The sequence below is a fragment of the Trachemys scripta genome, chromosome 1 (assembly GCF_013100865.1).
Source record: "Trachemys scripta elegans isolate TJP31775 chromosome 1, CAS_Tse_1.0, whole genome shotgun sequence".
Taxonomy (NCBI): domain Eukaryota; kingdom Metazoa; phylum Chordata; order Testudines; family Emydidae; genus Trachemys; species Trachemys scripta.
In genome coordinates, this window is record NC_048298.1 from 251,997,346 (window position 1) to 252,018,910 (window position 21,565).

The 21,565-nt window shown below is 41.9% G+C and overlaps 1 protein-coding gene across 4 annotated transcripts in view; it reads right to left on the reverse strand.

The window, feature by feature from the left end:
* DNAJC3 (DnaJ heat shock protein family (Hsp40) member C3) overlaps positions 1-21,265 on the reverse strand; it is a 67,792-nt gene extending 46,527 nt beyond the window's left edge. Inside the window, exons 1-6 of one of the 4 annotated variants that reach the window (XM_034758251.1) lie at positions 21,131-21,265; positions 11,424-11,534; positions 8,588-8,622; positions 8,050-8,122; positions 6,887-7,011; positions 3,672-3,746 (exon numbers count right to left, since the gene is read on the reverse strand). In XM_034758251.1, the coding sequence (XP_034614142.1) occupies positions 3,672-3,746; positions 6,887-7,011; positions 8,050-8,122; positions 8,588-8,622; positions 11,424-11,490 (375 nt within the window). In that variant the 5' untranslated portion in view covers positions 11,491-11,534; positions 21,131-21,265. Of the gene's footprint in view, positions 1-3,671; positions 3,747-6,886; positions 7,012-8,049; positions 8,123-8,587; positions 8,623-11,423; positions 11,535-20,991 lie in introns of all 4 variants that reach the window. The other 3 variants (XM_034758249.1, XM_034758253.1, XM_034758250.1) reach the window with 3 other exon arrangements.
* Between the last annotated feature and the right edge of the window lie 300 nt (positions 21,266-21,565).

The window sequence follows — 21,565 nt, forward strand, 5'->3', positions numbered from 1 at the left end:
TTCAGACAAGAAAATAGACTTTACCAGGTGCCAACATGGGTATAATATTTAATGATGACACACCAGTGCGTTTCCAAAGGAGAGGTCTGAGCTGCCCAGGAGGAGCCAAAAGTTGTTTTATAAGGAGAGAAGGGAGGAATGAGCCGCCTGCATTGCTATTTTGTTCGTTTTTTTATTTTTTTAGGGGAGCGGGGGAAAATGAGGTTGCTTCTCCACAAGAAGAGTGTCTTCCCTGCACATCCAAACCCCAACTGAATTAATTTAGGCTGGGCCTTATGTCTCTGCAGCCCCTACTGTCACTGTAGTATTTAAAAGGGTCTTCCTGCTCCTCTCTCTCGCCCCTTAAAGGTGTAGCAACAGGTCCCTGAGAGAGCAAAGCTAAGCTGCCCAAGAAAAGCGGATGGTTGTTTCTGAGGAGGGTAAAGGGGAGGGAGCAGTTAGATTACTATACTAGCCTAGATAGGGACTCTCCCCCTGAGCTCCCCACCCTCACCTGGAGGGATTGAAAAACTGGTTTCTTCGATTCACAGTGAAAAAACAGCCTTAAGAACAGGCAATCAAAAGGGGTTCTACATTCTAGTCCTCACTCAGATTTCCATGGTTTGCGTCAGCCGAGAGAGATCCCCCTCAGTTCAAGGATGCTAGGAAAACTGGCCTCCTGGGGAGAAAGTCCTATTCCTCCATACAATACTCCTGCTCGTAAAATACCATTGTTTGCATAAGCACAAACTTTTCCCACCATCAGAACAGCTTCTGAATGAGGCAAAGAAGCCAAAGCAACTGTTTCTGAAAGTCAGAAGGTGCCCTTCATGTGGTATATGACTCCTGACACAGAGCCACGAATTCTGTGACAACTGTGCCCTTGTAGAGGACATTCTGACTGAGGAATATGGGTCTTCCCCATGAGGTTTAAAGGAAGGTGGAGGATCTTGCTTTAGAAGGTGAACCAATGGTTGTTTCCAAGGAGGAAATGGGGGGAAAGAAGGGGGAGAAAAGGACAGATGAGACCAGTGGTAAAATTTTCCAACACAAATCACTCGGCTCCTAAGTCACTTAAATGCTTTTGTAAAAGTTACCCCAAGGTCCTCCTGTGTATTCTCTTGGACTGCACCAATCCACATTCAAGAGAACACCTTCAGACAGCAGCATCAAGGTCCAACTTGTTACTCTTCTGCTTCTCAGCAGCTGGTTTAATGCACTGGTTCACAGCCCTCTAATAATGAATGTAACAAATATTCCCCATTCCCCTGGTCATAAAGCGGGATTACCATACACAAGTCTTGGAAGTCATTCAGAAAGACTATCCCATCCAAGTACATTCCATACAAACTCCTAAACAAACAAACCAACAGAAAAAATAATGTATAGTATTAATAAGTGTGTTCCCTCATCTTCTGAGAAGTTTAGTTTATATATGTCTGCACAATAAGACTAAATAGTTTACACAGAATGTTTGGCAGAACCACCAGGTTGGTCTAAACCCCCTAGCTTCAGAGAGCTAGGTAATTCCCCCCTTTTCCCAGCCTCCCACGCACACGGAACATCAGCTAAAAACAACTTAAAATTCACTCAACCAACGCATCTAAATTATCCTATACAATTATGAGCTTGTTAAGTTAAAAAAAGCCAGGGACATACTGTACCATATTTAATTGAAGTTTGTGGTTTTAACAGAAAATACAGAAAACAGTAAAAGTGATTAGATACACATAAGCAAATCTGTTGTGTTTATAGAATTAAAGAAATAGAACAAATACAACTACCTTGTAGAGACCAAAGGAGTCTGATGCTTCCCAAATATTTTAAAATGTGTATATTTTCATAATTATTATTTGATGTTTTAGTGAACTGAAATGGGTTTCTACAGATATTCATAACTAGTCTGTAATAGGCTTGATACTACTGTACTTTTCCAGCATAATGGTCCACTCTATCATATCAGCAGTAATTGCTAGTCATTTAGTTTTATTAATGATACTCAATAGGTTTAAGCCAAACAACTTTATTTTATATTAGCCAGGATTTGAAAAGTAAAGTTAAGCTTTGTGTTCTGCTGCTCTTCTAGAGCTCTGAAGCTTGGCTGGGAATAAAAACTGTTTTGCTGATTTTTTTTTTTTTTGGCCACTAAAAGTTTCCAAATGTGGTGCTAGCAGCAAATGTCTGGAGAAACATTAATTTCACACACATACACACAAAAACAGTAATTAAATCACTGATAGTATTAAAATCCATTACAATGACAAGACACTCAGCTAACCAGAGTAAGACCAGTCTCTCTCCTCTCTTCCATACCACTAAAGGGTTGTTGAGTATGACCACCAGGTTTTTTATCTTAAGCACTCATGGGAAGGGTCTCCATTAAACATCAAATCTCTGTACTTCCACACGTTCCATGAACATAGCTGGAACCACGGTATATAGTTACACTCATTTATAGGGTTTCTTTACTTTGGCTTATAAAAAATTGCCTATCCCTTAAAGCTTTAAGTGCTTGACCATTAAAATACACAACTCTATATAGGAGAGAAAAGCAAAGCAAACATAGCCTATTCCAATATCTTTTTGGAATTTTGATCAGTGGCCTAGACCTAGCCTGCCTGATGTGACAAGAAGAGAAGGAAGAGGCTAGTATGTGATATCAGGATGAAAATTCAGTTAATTTTGAGATTAAGTAGTTTACTTTTTGTAAATGTGCTTAAGATTTATAAATACCTTTTACTTGACCAGATAAAAAAAATAAACCAAACGTGTTTTTAGGGAAAAAATCCTCTACACTACTTGTATGGCCCCCATTCCAGCAGTATCTGAGCACCTCACAAAACCCACATGAGGTAGGGAGGTCATCTTATAGCTGGAGAACTGAGGCACAGAAACACTGAGTGACTTGGCAAAGGTCACACCAGAAGTCTGTGGACAAGGAACTGAACCTAGATCTTCCAAGTCCCAGGCTAGCACCGTAAAGTCTGTACTATCCTTCCTCTCTGAAGGCACACGTTTTTCCCTAGTGTTGATGTCAAGGAGGAATGATGAAGTGGTAAACACATTTAAACCTGACAATAATATTTTTCAAAATCCTACACTACACTATTGTTATCATATCAAATAAGTGAAGTGACAGAAAATGGGACAGAACAAAATCTACTTAACCATACAAATGCAGCCTTATTTTCATTATATTGTTTAGAAAACATCTTGTATGTAGTGGCATTTGCAACTGAACTGTTTCTTTATAACAGAAAAATTAAAATATTGTGAGCTTCATTAAAAAGGTGCTACAATTAATCCACAATTACTCTATTACTACACTTCTATCCCAATATAACACGAATTCGGATATAACGCGGTAAAGCAATGCTCGGGGGGGGGGGGACGGACGGTTGCCCACTCTGGTGGATCAAAGCAAGTTTGATATAACGCGGTTTCACCTATAACGCGATAAGATTTTTTGGCTCCCGAGGACAGCATTATATCGAGGTAGAGGTGTACTTTTTCCATTGTTTGTTTATACAAAATAGCTCAACTCTGCTGCAACATCTTTAAAAAAAAAATGCAGTCTGCAACTCAGCTACATATGTATGTGGTCTACAATGGATTTAGGTTATGAGAAAATGCTCTTGGCTCATAATCGGAATTTAAAGCCAACGGTGTAGTTTTCTATGCTTCCTACTTACCACATTTTTGAAATCTTCTTCTGCTTCATCAAATTTTCCTTGCTTAAGAAGTAAATGGCCTCTCTGTAATCTTGCCTGAAATGGAACAGTAACCATTTTTGTACTTTACTCTGTTCTTATTTGTAGTCAAAAAGAAAAATTAAAACCCAATCTCCCCAAATTTAATAAAATGGAAAATTTCACCCCCCATCCACATATAGCAAACTGAACCAAAAGGAGATATGAAGGTGTCTGCTTTCTCCATCCCTTTCCTACATTGTGTTCTTACAAGAGCAGCTTTAGCAAAAATGATTATGGTTTTCTGCATCAGGGTTTTAGACCAGTAATTACCTATCATTGCAAATGTAGGGGTAGCTCCAATTACCACCCAAACTCTTCCATCAGAGGACTGTACCAAGAAAAACAACTGTCAACTTGTAAGATAGCTAGTCAACACTGTTACGCTGTTTTGATTTTCTTAATTCACAGCTTTTTCAACAGATTGCAGCAAAGGGTATGGAAGTCCTTATTGTTAATACTTCTAGTAACCTGAAAATTTAATGAGGACTCTTTAGCAAAAGCCACTGTAAAAGTCAGTGCAGATTATTTTGGAAGGATCCTAACTGAAATTTTGATTATTCAGGATAAGAAAGTTTTCATGCAAGTTAATTTAGAAGAGCTATTAATGTTAAGACTTGCAGTCACCCTTTCTTAAATAAGTTAGTTAAATAAAAATCTAATGACTGCAAGACAATTTATTGCCAGTAACATTGTGTTAAACTAGTCCTGGGACTTTAAAAATAGTTCTTATACCAAATGTTTTAATCTGGTGGGGAGGAGAGGAAAAGAGAAACTCCTTCCATTTGTTCACTAGAACAAGGTCATTTAAAAGGCATCATTTTGTTGTAAAATTACCATATACACTCGTTCATAAGCCGAATATTTTTGGTTAAAAAGTGACGCATCAAAGAGCGGGGGTCGGCTCATAAACGGGTCTACACCAAAATTTGATGATTTTAAAAACTCTATGGAATCATTGAATTGAATATCTAATACATTGTCATTTTGTTTACCTGAAGCGTCTGCAGGCATGGAGCCCCTCAGCTCCCTGTGGCCGCGATTCGCTGTTCCCAGCTAATGGGAGCTGCAGGAAGTCCTGCAGTCCCATTGGCTGGGAATGGAGAAACACAGCCAGAGGGAACTGAGGGGCTCCATGCCTGCAGACACTCCAGGTAAACAAAACGTCCCGACCCACCAGCAGCTTACCCTGATGGGCCAGGAGCCAAAGTTTTCCAACCCCTGAAATAAGCTTTCATAAGCCGACCCTATACATACAGTTTTTTGCTATTTTTACCTATCCATTTGCGGGGGGGGGGGGGTGTCGGCTTATAAACGAATGGGTTAATGAACGAGTATATATGGTATTTAATCTCTTAAAGGAGAGAATGTGTCAAATTTGTCATAGTAACAAATATATAAAAACAAACACAAGGTGGGGGACTTAATATCTTTTATTGGACCAACTTCTGTGGTGAGAGAGACAAGCTTTTAAGCTCCACAGAGCTCTTCTTCAGGTCAGGAAAAGGTACTCTGAGTGTGAGAGCTAAATACAAGGTGGAACAGATTTAACTACATAATCTGTTCCACCTTGTATTTAGGTGTGACACTCTGAGTAACTTACATAGATCTCTTCAGGTCTGAGAAAGCTCGAAAGTTGTCCCTTTCACTAACAGAAGTCGGTCCAATAAAATATATTGCCTCATACATCTTGTGTCTCTAATATCCTGGGACCAACATGGCTACAACAACACTGTAAACATTACATTATCATTTTTGCTAAGAGAAATAGATAGTCAATCTTTACCTTTCAAATTGTGTGCAACTCAACCTTTCCAAATAGTTATTTTTAAAATTTGAGGAGATAATCTGCAGTTCAGAACAAAAAATTGGGTAGCAGGTAGGGAGGCTGGTCAAATGGCTAATTCTAACTTCAGAAGTCTCCCGCTAACTAGCCTCTAAGAGCTTTGGTAAAGTAGGCGGTAATCCTAAAAAGTAACTTATTTCTTGATTTGGCAACCAATTTTACTGCTTATAAATGACTCATAGTTAAGGCTGCGAGTTTGTCATGGAGGTCATAGAAGTCATGGATTCTGTGACTTTCCATGACCTGCATGACTTCTGCAGTGGCCGATGTGCCTGGCTCAGGGACAGCTCAGGCAGCCCCTGCACCAGGCACACCGGCCGCTGCTGGGGCAGTCTCGGCCCACCATGCACCTGCGCCCCCCACACAACAGAGTTTGTGTGGGGGAGAGGATAGGGGGTTGGGGCATGGGACAGGGTAAGGCGGGCTCTGGGCAACGATTACCTGGGGGACTCCCCGGAAGCGACAACATCCCCCTAGCTCAGCTGCTTGGCGTAGGCGTGGCCACGCAGTTCTGTGGGCTGCCTCTGCCCAGAGCACTAGCTTTGCAGCTCTCATTGGCTGGGAACCACAGCCAATGGGAGATGTGGGGGTGGTGCCTGGAGGCAGAGGTAACGCACAGAGCTGCCTGGCCACGCTTCCGTCTAGCAGCTGAGTGAGGGGGATGTTGTCGCTTCCGGAGAGCCCCCCAGGTAAGCGCCACCCAGAGACCGCCTCAACCTGTCCCGTGCCCCAACCCCCTGTCCCCTCCCACACCCAAACTCTGCTGCTGCTGCTGGAAAGGAAGGCGTGGATCCAGGTAGGGAGCTTGCCAGCCCCCACGCCCTCCCCCCTCCAGCACCTGCAGGGCCCCTGGACAAGCCCCTCCCCCCCCAAGTTTTATTCACAGGTATTTTTAGTAAAAGTCATGGACAGGTCACAGGCCATGACTTTTTGTTTATTGCCCATGACCTGTCTGTGACTTTTACTAAAAATACCCGTGAATAAAAAACTTAGCCTTACTCATAGTTCATTACAAACCTTTAGATATGCTAGCAGAGGATTTGGGCATTTTACTATAGGCCAGGTATAAAGTTAAAAGTTAGAATGAGACCAGACTAGTCTATCTCTCAGCCAATGTAAGAGTGTTCAATATAGTACATGCACTAGTAACTTGTGGTATCTAATTTTAAACTTCCTGAAATATGGGGTATTAAATTCTCTTTTTTATTATACCACCAGCTAAAAAAGACTCTGCCTTATAAACAAAACAGGAAAACAAAAAGGAACACCATTTTCTTTTACCCTGAAGGAATCCTGAGAAAGCATTACTTACTGATGTGAAATCCTGCTTTAGTTCAACAACTTTGCTTAAATCACGAATTGCAGCTTTAGATTTGCCCATGGCCAAATACACTGTGGCTCTTCTATAATAGGCAATATAGTTATCAGAGTCCCCTTCTGCAAGCAAAGAATAAATAATCAGAACACCGCCTCAATGTAATTTGGGTACAGCTAAGCTGCAATCATAATAATAGCAGCATTACCTGATTTTAAGCAATTTGACAATTATATTTAACAATTAGCAAAAGTAACATTTGTACACAGTAATATTTTACATCTCATGTAATTTGCTTATGTTAACATTATTGAAAATAGAGAGGATGTGAACATATATTAGCAATGTTACTAAGGGTTTTGAAGGTGAATGTATAAGGATATTTCAGCTCTGCAGTGTAGTTAAGCTAAAACATACTAAACCTTTTTATCTCAAACTGCAGGCCTACTTTTGGATGTGTATTTAATGCTTTCACTGTTTGCCATAGTCCCTACATCTGATACTGGATGCACAAAATAAGGAAGCCATACACATCATTCCACTAATGACCAACATTATAGATAGTCCAATGTTTTCATAACTTTATAATTTACATATAGACAGTAGCAACTTCATTTTTCATTTAACTTTAAGACATGTACTGAATTGTTATTTCTATCCCAATGGAAGACAGACATTTAGGGGGCTGGAGACAGAGATATTCGCCTAGTATCAAGGTGATGCCCGTGATGGAACTACGTGACTCTGCGGCTCCATTCCAGTGTTCTTTGACAACGCTGTTCAGCATACGTTCACTCTTGTTTGAATCCCACCATGCTGACCAGCTTTGGAAACCCATTTGAGGAACTTCTGGGGACATTTCTCTGAAAGGATACAGGAAAATAATGCGATGCCCTTAGCTCTGAGATGAGGATAATAGTGATGGGACCACAGTCTTCTCACTAGTAAACTGTATCTTCTACTTCTAAAGGACACTAAACTTTTTAATGTATTATTAAAACAAATCCAGGGTTTGGATACAAGAATAAAAGCTGAAGCACAAAATAGATATGCATGACCCTCACTTAGTAGATCTTAAGGGTAAAATGCAAAGTTTAGCAAATGAATCTAAGAACACTGTTGTAAAACTTCAAAGCATGCAATTGAGCTTCATAGCTTACCTGTTATCAGCAGTATTCCAGATGCTGTCTTACCAAGGAGAGATTTTCTCCTTTTCCTTCTACAATCATTTGTCTACCAAAGTGGAAAAATGACAGCAGTCTAAAGGTTACTTACTTTCTACCTTGATGATGAAGGCCACTCTCTGCACTAGTGCTATGGACTTCTACATTTATTTTGATTATCCAAAACAAAATAGTCATCAGTTACCACAGACTACATATCCCATTACAAAATTAGATTATGTAAAAAATCTAGAGCTTAAGTTATACACATAATTCTTACATCTAGCAAAATACACTATTCACACACCCAAAATATTAAAAGGTTAAAACAACCCAGGCAGGAGAGAGCTGCCCCACCAAGTTTTGTTCCATGACCAGATACAAAACTTCTGGCAGCAGAAGATGGTTTTGTCTCAGAGTCCCCAGTACAGCAATGAATAGCTCTGATATCCATAGAGAGAACACAATCAGTCACAGCCTGAAGGATATGTTAAGATCCAGAATGGAGTAAAGCAGGAAGCAGCTTGCTTTTTACCATGTTAGATGTCTGCAACAGGAACATTGCAATGGCTGAACAAAAAAAGAAAAGAAAAGAAGAAAAAAAAAAAAAAAAAGCTATTGTCCACATTTTATTCCTGTCATCCAAAGCAAGCAAAAAGCTTGGAGAAATAAGAGGCTCTTTGCTTGTTAACAAAAAATATGCAGGTAGTCTTACTTAAGGTAACTTTGCCAGGTGCAGTAACGTGTAAGTTATACTTCCCCGACAAAATTTTCGGAAAAGTTGAAGATCCAAAAAGTACACACAATAAAAGATTTGGAAGGTGAAGATTAGGTAACTAAGCTCAAGGCTGCTCCTGTATTAGTTACTCCAATGGGATAAAATTATCAAAACAGTCATTGAGTCCTTTTTGATGGGACTCTTATCATATGAAACACAGAAGGTTAACCCACTAAGCTTTAGACAACTAATCTCACACATTTAAACTTGAGTTTTGTTTTCCTTTCCAGCCAACAAATTCAAGTTTTACCCCAGTAGCAATGAAGAATTACTAACCCCTAGTCACATACAGTGAAGAGATTAGTATTAATGTCACTACATATTTCAAAACAAACCCTATAAAAGTTTAAATTCACTTATAACCATGAAGTGTAATTGGATGGTATAATCTAGAATTAAAGTTTCCCCACTCTCCTACTTTGATGAATGATAGTTTATCCAAACCAAACTGAAAGCAAATACTAACAGCCAACAATATTTAGACACACATGCTGTCTGCACACTCTTGCATGTAGTCCTGAATGAAAATTAAAATCTCAAGTCTGATATTACTGCAAGTGCACACATGGATATTTATTCTTTTCACAATCACAAAATTCTACATTTTGTTATATTGTGTAATTAATTCCATTTGGAAAAGTCTGAGTGGAAAACTGTAGTATGTATTCATCCTATACAATAGTGTGAATAACATGAAAATCAGACATTGGCAGCAGGGAAGAACAGAACTAACAGTAGGGTGACTATATTTCCCTATGCTGAATATGGGACACCTGGTAAAATTACTAGTATTCAAGCAAGTTCAACAGCAATCAGAACTATGTAGTACAAACATTCAAATTAACATGAAGTTGACTGAACCTCTTAAAAAGCAATACTGCCTAGTTGGATTCTTTTTATTTATCTTATCTTTAAGGCTTTAGGGTTCACACACACCCATCCCCTCTCCTCCCCCCCCCACCACACACACACACACACACACACACACACACACACACGGGGAGAGCTAACACCTCCAGGCTGCTGTTGGTCTACAGCGCAGGCAGGAAGGGATTAAGCCCTAAGGATGCATTGTGCATCAGGGCCCAGGGAACCTGACTGCAGGGGCTTCAGCAAACCTAGCCAGAGAGGTGGCTCAGCAGTGGAGGGTGCCTAGGGGATGGAGCAGCCCCGCGCTCCCTGAGGGCATGACCCAGGGTGGCAGGGTGCAGGTAAGAGGGTGCTAAGCCCCTCCCCCAGGTGCTGCTGTTGAACCTGCCGGGTCGGGGCGCGAACAGTCTGGGAAATGCTTCCCCACTCCCTTCCTCTCCCCTGCCACTCCAGAGCTTAGCTGAGGGGTGGGGAGGCTCCCCCATGCCAGCGCTGTGCGGGGCTTTGGCACATGCAGGGCTCGGCTCCTCCTGGCCAGCGCCCCGGGCCAAAGGGTCTTGAGTTTTCCCGGGGCGCCGGCCCAGACAGAGCTAATGGGGGAAGGAAGGAGCCTGCCGGCCAGAGTATTGGTGAGCTGAGCATTCCAACCAGGGGCTGGTTCTCCACACAGTGCTGGGAGCAGGACACACCCCGCCAAGGGAGCTATGGAGGAGCAGGGGGGCTGGGGTTTAAAGGGGCAAAGCATGGAGAAGACAGCAAGAGGGGGATCATGTAAAAGGCTGACGGGTGAGCAGCAGAGATGACACGTAACCAGCCATCGCAGCTTGCAACAGCCAGCCAGAAACAGTTACAGTTTCTCTTAAATCAGGAAGATTACCCCACCCAAGGAATATGTAGTATTTTTAAAAGGTATGTAATTGATTTTTTTTATGGGGCAAAAAAAATCTGGAGGGGAGGGTAGAGGAAGAAAACAGGGATAAGTCCCTCCCCATCTCACCCCACCTTCCCAAACAGCCCCCCCCCTTTTTTTTTTTTTTTGTTAACTTGGTTTTCTTTTCTAATCTTGAAAAGACAATAGCAGGGACATGTTATCAGATTATACCCAGGGTGCCAAACATAAAGCCCATGGACCATACAAGGCCAACAGCCTGCTTCAAAACAATATACTAACAGCAGATTCTTTAGCATTTTGTCATCATGTTTATACAAGTGGGTAAACAGACAGTACTGTACCTAGAAACAGCCGATCTAAATACATGCAAAACAAGCTGCACTTAAAACATAAATCAATACAGATGAGTAAATCTTATTAAAATATGTAAAATCTGTTTGGCCTACACAACATTGTGCTTAGGTTTATGTGCCCTCCTATGTAATACAGTTGGGCACCACTGGATTATACTAATCCAGGTGGTTACAAGCAGTTAGTTTGCCTCATGCTTTGCAACACCTCCCAGGCTTGGTGTTCACATACTCTATGGCTGTTCTAGGTTTGAGCTCTGATCCTGGAATTTTCCACACCCATGCGGGGTCCCATTTGCTGCATCCATGAGGTCAGTAGGGCTCCATGTAGTCCCACATGGGCATGGCAGTCCACCCACACATTGTGAATTGGGGGCTTATTAATTAAGCCAATTATGAGGAAGAGTGAAGGCTAGAGCATTTCAATACAAAAATCCTGCACCACAAGCACAGTCAAATAATTTTATCTTCAGATACACACCTATAGCAGCATGGAAGTGAGACAAGGCATCAGCTAGCTGTCCAGCTGCCAATAACTTCTTGCCCATTTCAAGTTGTTTTTCTACTTCAGCATTTATTCCACATTCGACTCCTAAAATAGAAGGGTCAACATTTTTAATCACAGTTTGAGTCTAGCAAAGTTGACACTACCAAAAAAGGATGGATAGTGTTCTCTCTCTCCCTCCCTCCATAATACATAAAAATCATAAGGGACAGTTCATAGTTTTTTACCAGGCAAGAGCTCCCTACCCAAAAAATATATGGCTGATACAGAAGCACATGAAAACAATATGCTACATTTCTCAATACTGAGACAACATTCAGCTTCCTTTCAGACTTAACTCTTCTGCCCCTCCACCCCAAAGATCTAGTTATAATGAAGAAAGTCTAAATACTGTAAGCCACCATTTTAAAAGCAGTTGTTGAATATGCATCACTAACTACATTCTACCTAGCTTTTGCACATACAAGATTCGCTACATCCAAATAAGGTAGCAAAATACATTGTCCTCTCCTGTTGTAATTAAAATCCTAAATACAAGGATCACATACTGTGCATAACAGAATAAACATGAGCAGTTATTTTTTAATATTAAATTTAGTTCAATAACCTGATCACGAAAGCGTGAGGGATAACTTCATATTCTCTTCATTGAGTGTCCACACAGAAATTTTTGAAGTTCCCTTTAACTTTATTTCATGCTCTTTTATTTAAGGATCTTTACAAATTCAAGTCCTAAATACAGGTTCTCATGCATATTTTGATATTATAAATGGAATTTAAACAAACACTGACGAGAATAGTGTTTCATATTCCAAGACAAACTGTTTGCCAGGAGTCACACTTTCCATATGTAATATTCAAGTACAGTAACTCCTATAGAGCACGGTTGTACAAGAGACATGTCAGCCCCTAGTGTTTTATGAAACGTGAACAAAGCCAAGCACTTTCCATCACCTAGGCAGTATAATTATTACAGTATAATCTGAGTTTATAATTGTTATTGCTGCAGAGATTCTGCATCTAATCCTGCTTCCATTGAAATCAATGGTGAAATGCCAATCAACTGCATGGTGCGGGATCAAGCCCAGCATGTGTAGTGGTGAAACGCATTTCCTTACATCATTTTTAAATGTGGTTCCTTTTAATTTAATTGACTGTCCCTTATTCTTCTGTCTTTAGAAAAGGTTTCGACATCTGTATATATGTATGGTATCCACAGCTACATAAGAGAGGCTTTAGAACATGAGGAAAATTAAACACTAATGTCTCAGGGCATAAGAATATCTGGCAAGAATGGGGAGAAACTTCCCTTCTGAGCACGTTATTTCATAATTATTAGCCACACAATTTCTTGTGCCCTCCTCTGGAACATCCGACACTAGTCAGTTTCAGAGACAGAATGTAGCACTGGATGAACAAGTGGTCAGAGCCAGTATGGCAATTTCTAAAGTGGAACGATGGCTGTGTTCTCAAAATGTGGAGCAGAGAAAAGGAGAGAGGAGTCTCTTGGAGAGAAGAGCCACCCTGTTTAAAAAACAAGATTTGGGCCTCTTTGTAAGCTGACTTTCTGCAAACCAGATCACCAACTGGGAATATGGGCTGTGCTTCCTCATTACGCTGCTGAAGTAGCTCCACTCCATGGCTCTTTCCAGCTGATCCCCTCCTACCAACAAATCTCCTGTCTCTATCTGGTCACTGAGAAAACTTCACTGGCCTGAAATACTACCTCAAAAAACGGACATCTCAAACATATCACTAGATAAGAAAACTACATGTCCAACACTCAGCTGGGGCTTCCAGACAAGTGGGCCTGCCAACAAAGGCAGGGTTCTGATGTCACTGCAGTATCAAGCAGATGCTGGGTCAACTGGAAGAAGGTTCTTAAACTATAAATACCTGCTGCAGCAGCAAATGGTACAGAGACAATTTGTGAGAGTGAGTCACTTGTTTTAGTCAAATTTGCTTTAGTGTGAAAGCCCTTTCTGAAAAGTCAGATATTCTACTGGATCACATTTCATTTCAACTGAGGTCAAAAGACAGTTTTGGCTATGGACCACAGCAGAATCAAACAAACAGCACTGAAATTAACATACATTCATTGACAATAAAACTACACTGGCAGCAGGTCAGGTATTCAACTGCATAATAAATAGGATCCTTCACAATAACACAGCTCTAAATGGAGACAGCACTTTTCAGGGCCTCCCGCCCCTTGTCCTCACACTTCAATTTTGTTTGCGTGAGGAACACAACATTTCTCTACCAGATTTATCCTTTCTAATTTAGAAAAGATTGATTTCTCTTTGTCTTTGGAATGGTGCTTGAATCTGAACCAGCTTTCTTCACTTCCTTGTTTCTAATTCAGCATCAATCATGTCAGTACAGCTCCAAGAATAGAGTTTATACAATAAGACTTACTTGTTCTGGGTAGTATCTTTCATATAAAGTGTCCCAAAATAATTTTAAGAAGAGTTATATAATACAATTCCAGCTATCATGGCAGGGAGAGGCAAATTAAAAGGAATAGACAAGGGCAAACAAATATATTCAAGGAGAAATATAAGAAGGCTGTTCCAAATGCAGGAAATGTGAAGGACAGTTCCCTACAGTAACCATACTGTCAGAAGCGACAGAGGAGCCCAGTACTAGATGAGCAGAAGGAACTTCAATGAGGAGAGAGGAAAAACAAGATATGAAACACGGAGAAGCAAATCCAGAGTGTTTTATAAATCAAAGGAGACAATTCTGAACTGGATTCTAAAATGGGAAGTCAGTGAAATTGTTTGAGAATGGGGCTGATATGATCATTCTTTGTATACGTGAGAAAAACCGTGCAGCATTACATAAATGCAGAAGTTTGCGGAACTTGGGGAGACTATCAAGAAGAGACATGCAGTAATATAGCATACAGAAGATGAAGGCTTGCACAAGGATTTCAGCAGAGTTAAACTGAAAGAAGCAGCACATACACCAATGCTATCAAGATTTTGAAAGGAACAGATATGAGATGTGGTGATGGAGAATTACACCAAGAATAGTAAAATAGAAGCAAATGAAAATTCTGAGCAGGGACAGCCACACCCAAAGTAAAGTCCCCAAAGCCTGAAGCCCCTCCACCTAGGAGACGGAGACACATACTGCCGCTTCCCGGGAGCCGCATGGAGCCTGCCTGCCCCACTACGGCCAACCAGACTTTTAGTGGCCTGGTCAGCTGTGCTGACGGGAGCTGCCAAGGTCCCTATTCAACTGAGCATTCCGGTTGAAAACCAGATGCCTGGCAACCCTACCTGCAAGAAGCTAAGCATCATAGCGCAATCAGCTCCATAAGGGGGTGGGGAAAGGGGACACAGAATGGAACCCTTAGTGCCTACTGTGACAGATATGGAGCAGCTGTATAATTTTTGAATACCGTATGCTAACTTGGTTACTGGGATGTTTTCTGTGTGTATACATTGGTTTCGTTTAATAATGTGCTGTAAGTAAACAATGGCCCAAGACAAGCCACCCAAGGTAAAAACTGGAGGATTGTTATGAGACAGTGGAAGAGTTATTGGCTCTGAGGCGTCTGATTCGCTCTCTTGATGAGCTTACTACACCGGTTTGGTCAGGATGGACAAAAGCCCAGGAACTGATAGTAATTAAGATTCTGGCTGGATAAAGACTGACTGACTGACAGACGCACACACACACTCGCTCACTCTCCTGCTCCCTATCTCTCCCCCTGGGTAAGGCAGTAATTGGCAAGATGTTGGAGGGGAACAGAATGACATCCAGGACCCTCTGGGGTGTCTGAAAAAGCTAGATGTGACTAGGCTACTATCAGGGAATGGTAAGCCTATACTTAAGATAGTTCATGAGTTTGTCCATTTGCTGTTTTTTAATCATTTTTTCTAATTGTTTCATTTTAACAGTGGAACAAAGCAATGTTTTGATTTGTAAGATGGCTGTCTTGTCACTATATGCAGCACTGGCCACAGACTCTTGAAGGGAAGGACTGCAGGTGCCAAACCCAGTTGCACCTGCATCGTAAGCATGGCTGATAGGGTAGCTGAGGCCAAACTAAGTAAGAGTGGGAGAATTGCAGAATTCCACCCAAAGAGAGGTAAAAGCACCAGGCCCGATAGCTGAGGAGATGGACTCAGATACAGAAGGCAACAGAGGTGCAATTAGCCCTGTAACCCTGACAGTACTGTTTATTTCTACCTGTTTTAGCTCAAGAAATGAAATATTAGGTTTCCTGGCAGTTATATCCTGGGAGCAGAGTTAGAATGACTGATGTACAATATACAATCTTTAGAATATACAAACTTGAAAATCCCCTAAATCTCTATGTATAATCTTAAGAGGGACTCAGTCAGGTTGAAATCTAGTCAGTTTTAAAAAAAAATTAAAAAACAGTTTCACATGTTTAAATCTCCCTGCTGAGTTTGTGATATTTCCAAAGCATTTTTCTTTCTTTTTTTTTTTTCCCTTCTTCTTCCAAAATGTACCTTTCTTCACCGTGGCATGTGAAAGGCCCATGCAAACAACAAGCAACAAGGGAAGTTATGTGACTATACAAAGGAAACAGTGAAGTTGACTGTACACAAAGTAAGAGGCCATAAAAATAAAGAAAATACGTATACATCTTCAGTAACACTAATCTAAGTTGATACATGGAACTATAAAAGGTTTAAAGAATTTTACATGGAAGTGTGATGTTTAAAGTGACAGTCTGACATTTTGCTATTAACTGCTGATTTTTTTCTAATGTTTCTACATATTGCAGAAAGTTTTTTTGAGGGGAAACTCTAGTGTGTATAGAGCAGGAAGAGGAGTGCCCACCACAAGGAGCTTTCAAAAGTGGCACAAAGGTGCTCACCAACTGCGCAGTGTAAATATCTGGGCTTGGTCCTGAGCCAGGGTCTGGAACCCTCCCCCCTTCACAGAGCCCTGCCCCTACTCAAGTAAGTCTGCCTTTCAGTAGCAGCGAGGCACAGCTAGCTACAGCAGCAGCAGCTGTACTGCTTCTAAAAGCAATTAGGCAAAGGAGGTTTGGGAAGGGAGGAGACTGAGAAAAGAACACCTGTGCCACTCACTAAGAATATGGAGCAACTTTGGATACTAGCAACGGAGGAGAAATCCCCTCCACTCCCAAAAATGGAAGTGACGGGGGGAGGGGGAAGGAGACAAAAGAAAGTCATCAGTGACGCTCCTTCCCCTCCATAATCTGCAGCACCCTGGGATCAGTGAGAGAAATTTAGTGAGAGGGGAAGGAAAAAGGAGGGTGGTAAGGAGAAGCAGTTCCCAGAAGCTTAGCGCAGAGTGAAGCCAGCTCTGAGTGCTAAGCTGCCTGTAGAGCTGGCCCATCTTTTCTCCCACTCCTTATGACCCATTTGCTTCGCTACTTGGATGGAGGAACAGAAGAGAAACAGGGCTTTTCCATCTAGTCCTCTCTTCCCAACTCTAGCTTGGGGTGGACAAATATCTTTGATCCAAGAGGCTTTAATTTGTCACAAGGCCCCTGTGCTGGAGAAGTCAGGGAATGGGTAACAGGGGATGGATCACTTGATGATTCTATTCTGTTCTATTCATTACCTCTGGGGCACCTGGCATTGGCCACTGTCGGAAGACAAGATACTAGGCTAGATGGACCTTTGGTTTGACCCAGTATGGCTGTTCTTATGTTCTTAAGTCAGAAGAATTCCAAAGGAAGACTGGGGCTCATTTTCAATCAGATACTAGAACACTAGGGAAATGGCAGTGCAGAACCTCCAAAAGTTCTGGAACCTTTTCATAACCCGGAGATAGACATCTGAGGTACAATACCAGCAGCCATGTCAGACTTTAGGTTAAAATATGCTCCTTTGTCCTACAGATTCTTACACAGCTAATATGAATTTCTACAGCAAGTTAACAAGTTGCAAATGGAACTTTTTAAAAGTCACAGTTCAATGACTGGTGGTACCAAAAAGTATTAGGTGTGAAATTAGAAACTTGTGAATTGGAGGCACATGCACTGACTGACTTCCTTGGAAGATGAGCTGGTGAAATAGTAATTTTTTTTAACCAGTTCTAATAGTAAACTCCAGCATCATCTCTTTCCCCAAACTAAGTACCCTTCTCCAAGAGAATCCCATAAACTCCTCTTAAAATCAGGGAGATTGTTGTGACGGTCACCCCATAAGACTTTATGGAAATATGCTTATGAATGTATATATGACATAACTGGAATATGTTTGATGCTACATATGCCATGTAACATATCTCTGTAAACGTTATGATCTACTGAATCTATTCATCCTATTTGTATGCATGTATCATTTTTGTATTTGAAGTTATGAATATTTGCTGTGTACTTGCTTGATTTTTAAGTAGTCTTAGTAAAGCATTTGGTCAGCTCCTTGAGAAAGGAATGTGCAAATTAAGTGCCCAATCAAGAAACACTTAACGAACAATGGATCTTGGAAGACTCCAATCCACATAAGAAGTCTTCCTGGAGACAGTCAAGATAGCATGTGGGCAATGGCTGCTGCTTGTAAAAACTGAGTCATGGATGGACATGTGACTTGTCCATGTGACTCCAAAATTCCATCTTGGAGCTGGACTTTGCATAGGAGAGAGGAGGGGGTCTCCACCCACAAGAGAAGGCCCATGGGAGACCCCTCCATTTTGTCTTCAGCTGGCTCAAGAGATAGCCTCTCCACCCCCAAAGGATACCTGAAAGAAACTGGAACAATGGACAGTAACTACAGGGGGTGTGAGTGATTGCTGTACCCAGACTAGAAGGAGACTAGTCTGTAAAAGGAAGCTTACTGGAACACCTCGGAGGGTGAGGTTTTATCTGTATTCAGTTTTCTTACTGTATTAGGCATAGGCTTGCATGTTTTATTTTATTTTGCTTGGTAATTCACTTTGTTCTGTCTGCTACTACTTGTAACCACTTAAATCCTACTTTCTGTATTTAATAAAATCACTTTTTACTTATTATTTAACCCAGAGTATGTATCAATACCTGGGGGGGGCAAACAGCTGTGCATCTCTCTCTATCAGTATTATAGAGGGTGAACAATTTAGGAGTTTATACAGGGTAAAAGAGATTTATTTGGGTTTTGGACCCCATTGGGAGTTGGGGATCTGAGTGTTAAAGACAGGAACATTTCTTAAGCTGCTTTCAGTTAAGCTTGCAGTTTGTGGGACGTGGTTCAGACCTGGGACTGTGTTTCTGGCCAACAAGCGTGTCTGGCGCAACCAAGCAGGGCTCTGGAGTCCCCAGCTGGCAGGGAAAGCGGGGGCAGAAGTAGTCTTAGCGCATCAGTTGGCAGCCCCAAGGGGGTTTCTGTGATCCAAGCCATCACAATTGTGACTTAAAATGCTCCGTCTTTTCAAAGAGAGAAGAAGAGATTAACACAGCCTCTAGGAGGGTAGAAACCTCACAGTAATACACCATCCCCATTTACAAATCTCCATTTCACTATTTAACTCTTTCAGCACTACGACAAGAGTAAGAAGAAACTAAAAATGTACAATGTACATGTACAAAATGATCTACAGCTATTGAAAATGTGAGTCATGTATTACATTAACCACTCATATACCAAAATAAAATATTACTTCATAAGAGATATTAAAGACATACAAATTAGAGATGAAAAAGACCTAATAGATCATATTTTGGCCATCCAAGTATCTGTAGAATTGTTCCCTATCTAGAGTGCTTTGTCCAGTCTAGGTTTAAATGACACCCTTCCCTCGGAGAACATTTCACGATCTACTAAAGCTTGCTTTTAGGAAAATATATACAAAATTAGAAAGTAAACTTGTGACTACCAAGGCCACAATCAACAAAGCACCAAGGTCATTCATGCTCCTAGCATCTATTTGGAAGATGAATTATCTAAAGATGCTTAAAAACAAGTACAAATGCTTAGACTGATTCGTCTGGTGTTAGTACTCTTCCTTTAACACTGCTGCAGAAGTAGCTGGGGAAAAACCAATACAATCCTGCAGCATATACTTATACACTACAATGTATCTTTGCCATATTACATTCAATATTAAATTGTCATTCAGCCAGTACACTCCAGGTTTTAGACTTCTCATTTAATACAATTTTGAAGTGCATTTCTAACCTCCAGAGTGACCACAGGCCTCAGAGAGGTCCAATTCACTGAGCTGTGACAGTGAAAGTTTTTTTCCATCTCATTCATTACAAGCAATAATGCAAGTTTTGCAGGCCAAACTGTGTCTTCTGATAAATCTGTACAACCTGCTTTCAAATTATGCCCTCACAAACACCTGTGCAACCCCATTAGCTTTCCATATGATTACACAGATGTTATTTAGGACACAATATGAAAGTGAAAGGGTTGCACAAGTGTAGTTGGGGGAATAATTTGTTCTTCAGAACCACTATTCTTGGCAGTGATGAATGATTAAAAAAAAAAACTAACTTGATTTTCAGAGCCTAAAGCAACCTTATAAAGCTAAAAGTTAGAAAAAAGTATTTTTACTTGAAAACTGAGCAAATCTGATATGGAAATCAGTGAGACACAATGAGTATGGAACTCCATAATACCATTTCCACATGACCATTCTTTAAGCTAGATCCACACTTTTAAAAATCGTACAGTACCTAGCACCCTATCAATTTCCCTAGTTTCTTTTGAAAACAGGTTAATAAGGACTAAGAATAGAAACCAAACTACATAAAACTGACCTTGCTGTAGTTTCACCAAAACAAAGCTACAACACAAAGCTAGATATGCCATTAATTAAATACTAGGATTTTTAAAAGCAACGATCAATGTTGATGGCTGCATTTATTTCTGGTCATCATATTTTTAATTAAAATCTATCTATTTGCATTTAGAACTTTCAGAAACAGTTATTCTTTTCAAAGTGACTGTCCACAGCCCCCAACTAGAAAAGTTACAAACTTTTCTATTTTTTTACTGCCATAATTCTCTGGTTGTACCCAGAATTAATGACAGTGCACCTTTGACAATCACAGATTTACCGCCTTTCAATACCCACAGGCTAGCATTGCCCCCAAGCCCAGCACAGATCTGCTTTGCTTTCCCTCCCAGGTAGCATCATGCTACTGGAGCCCAGCACAGCGCTGCTGCGGTGATACTCATCAAAGCGTCAGTAGGTTAAGGGGCATACATAACACTCAAACCACTCAACGGTGTGGTTGTGGTGGTAGGTAACCCTAAGATGTGGTAATACGTGACAGCGCTCAGGGAAGTGCGGGATTCTCTGTGGTGAGCATCTGATTACATATCACTAAAAACCAAACCAAGGCACCAACTGTAACCCTTGCCTCGTCCCCTCAGCAGTCCGGCGCTGCTCCGCCCCGTGCTCACCCCACGGTGCCAACCGCCCCCAAGCTCACCCACACTTCCGAACCCCTCGTCCCAGCACCACAACACCCCCCGCACGCTGGGCAGCACCTTCCCCCGGCAGAAGGCTGGCACTGCCCCACCAGCAACAGCCCTGTCCCCTCTCCCCCGGCTGCGTGCAGCGCCGTGCACCAGCGCGAGCTCGCCCCGCAGCCCCTCACCCTCGCCGAGCAGGTCGAAGAGCACCAGCAGCAGAGGCAGCACGGCGCCCACCTGACCGGCGCACGCGCTGGCCGACACCATAGCGATACCGCCGCGCGCGCCCTAACCCCCCGCGCGACTGCGGACCCCGCCACGCGCCTCAGGTAGGGCTCTCAGCGCGGCTCCACTTCCAAGTTCGCTGGGGTGGGTCGTGGGCGCCTCCAATTGGCCGCGCCGCTGTCTGCCCCGCCCTCTTCTAGGGAAACGTGGAGAGCCCGCGGACTAGTGTCAGGCGCCGCTCCCCTGACGATACTGCGCTTGCGCGCCAGGGGTGGCCAGAGCGTGCGCAGGAGCCACAGTTGAGCCACTTTGCCCTCACCAGACAAGAGAACGTGCTCGTTCCTCGTTGAGCAAAACGTGGGCGGAATGAATGGGGAAGTGGGGGGGGGGCAGGAGCGAGAGGTTTATGCATTTGCTTAGTGTGTCAATGCTTTGCAGCCCTACACAGGGATGACTCATTAAAGCTTCAATTTGGTCCACAACCTTAACTCAGTGGTACTCAGTCTTTCTTGGACCAGGACCAACAGAAAGGAA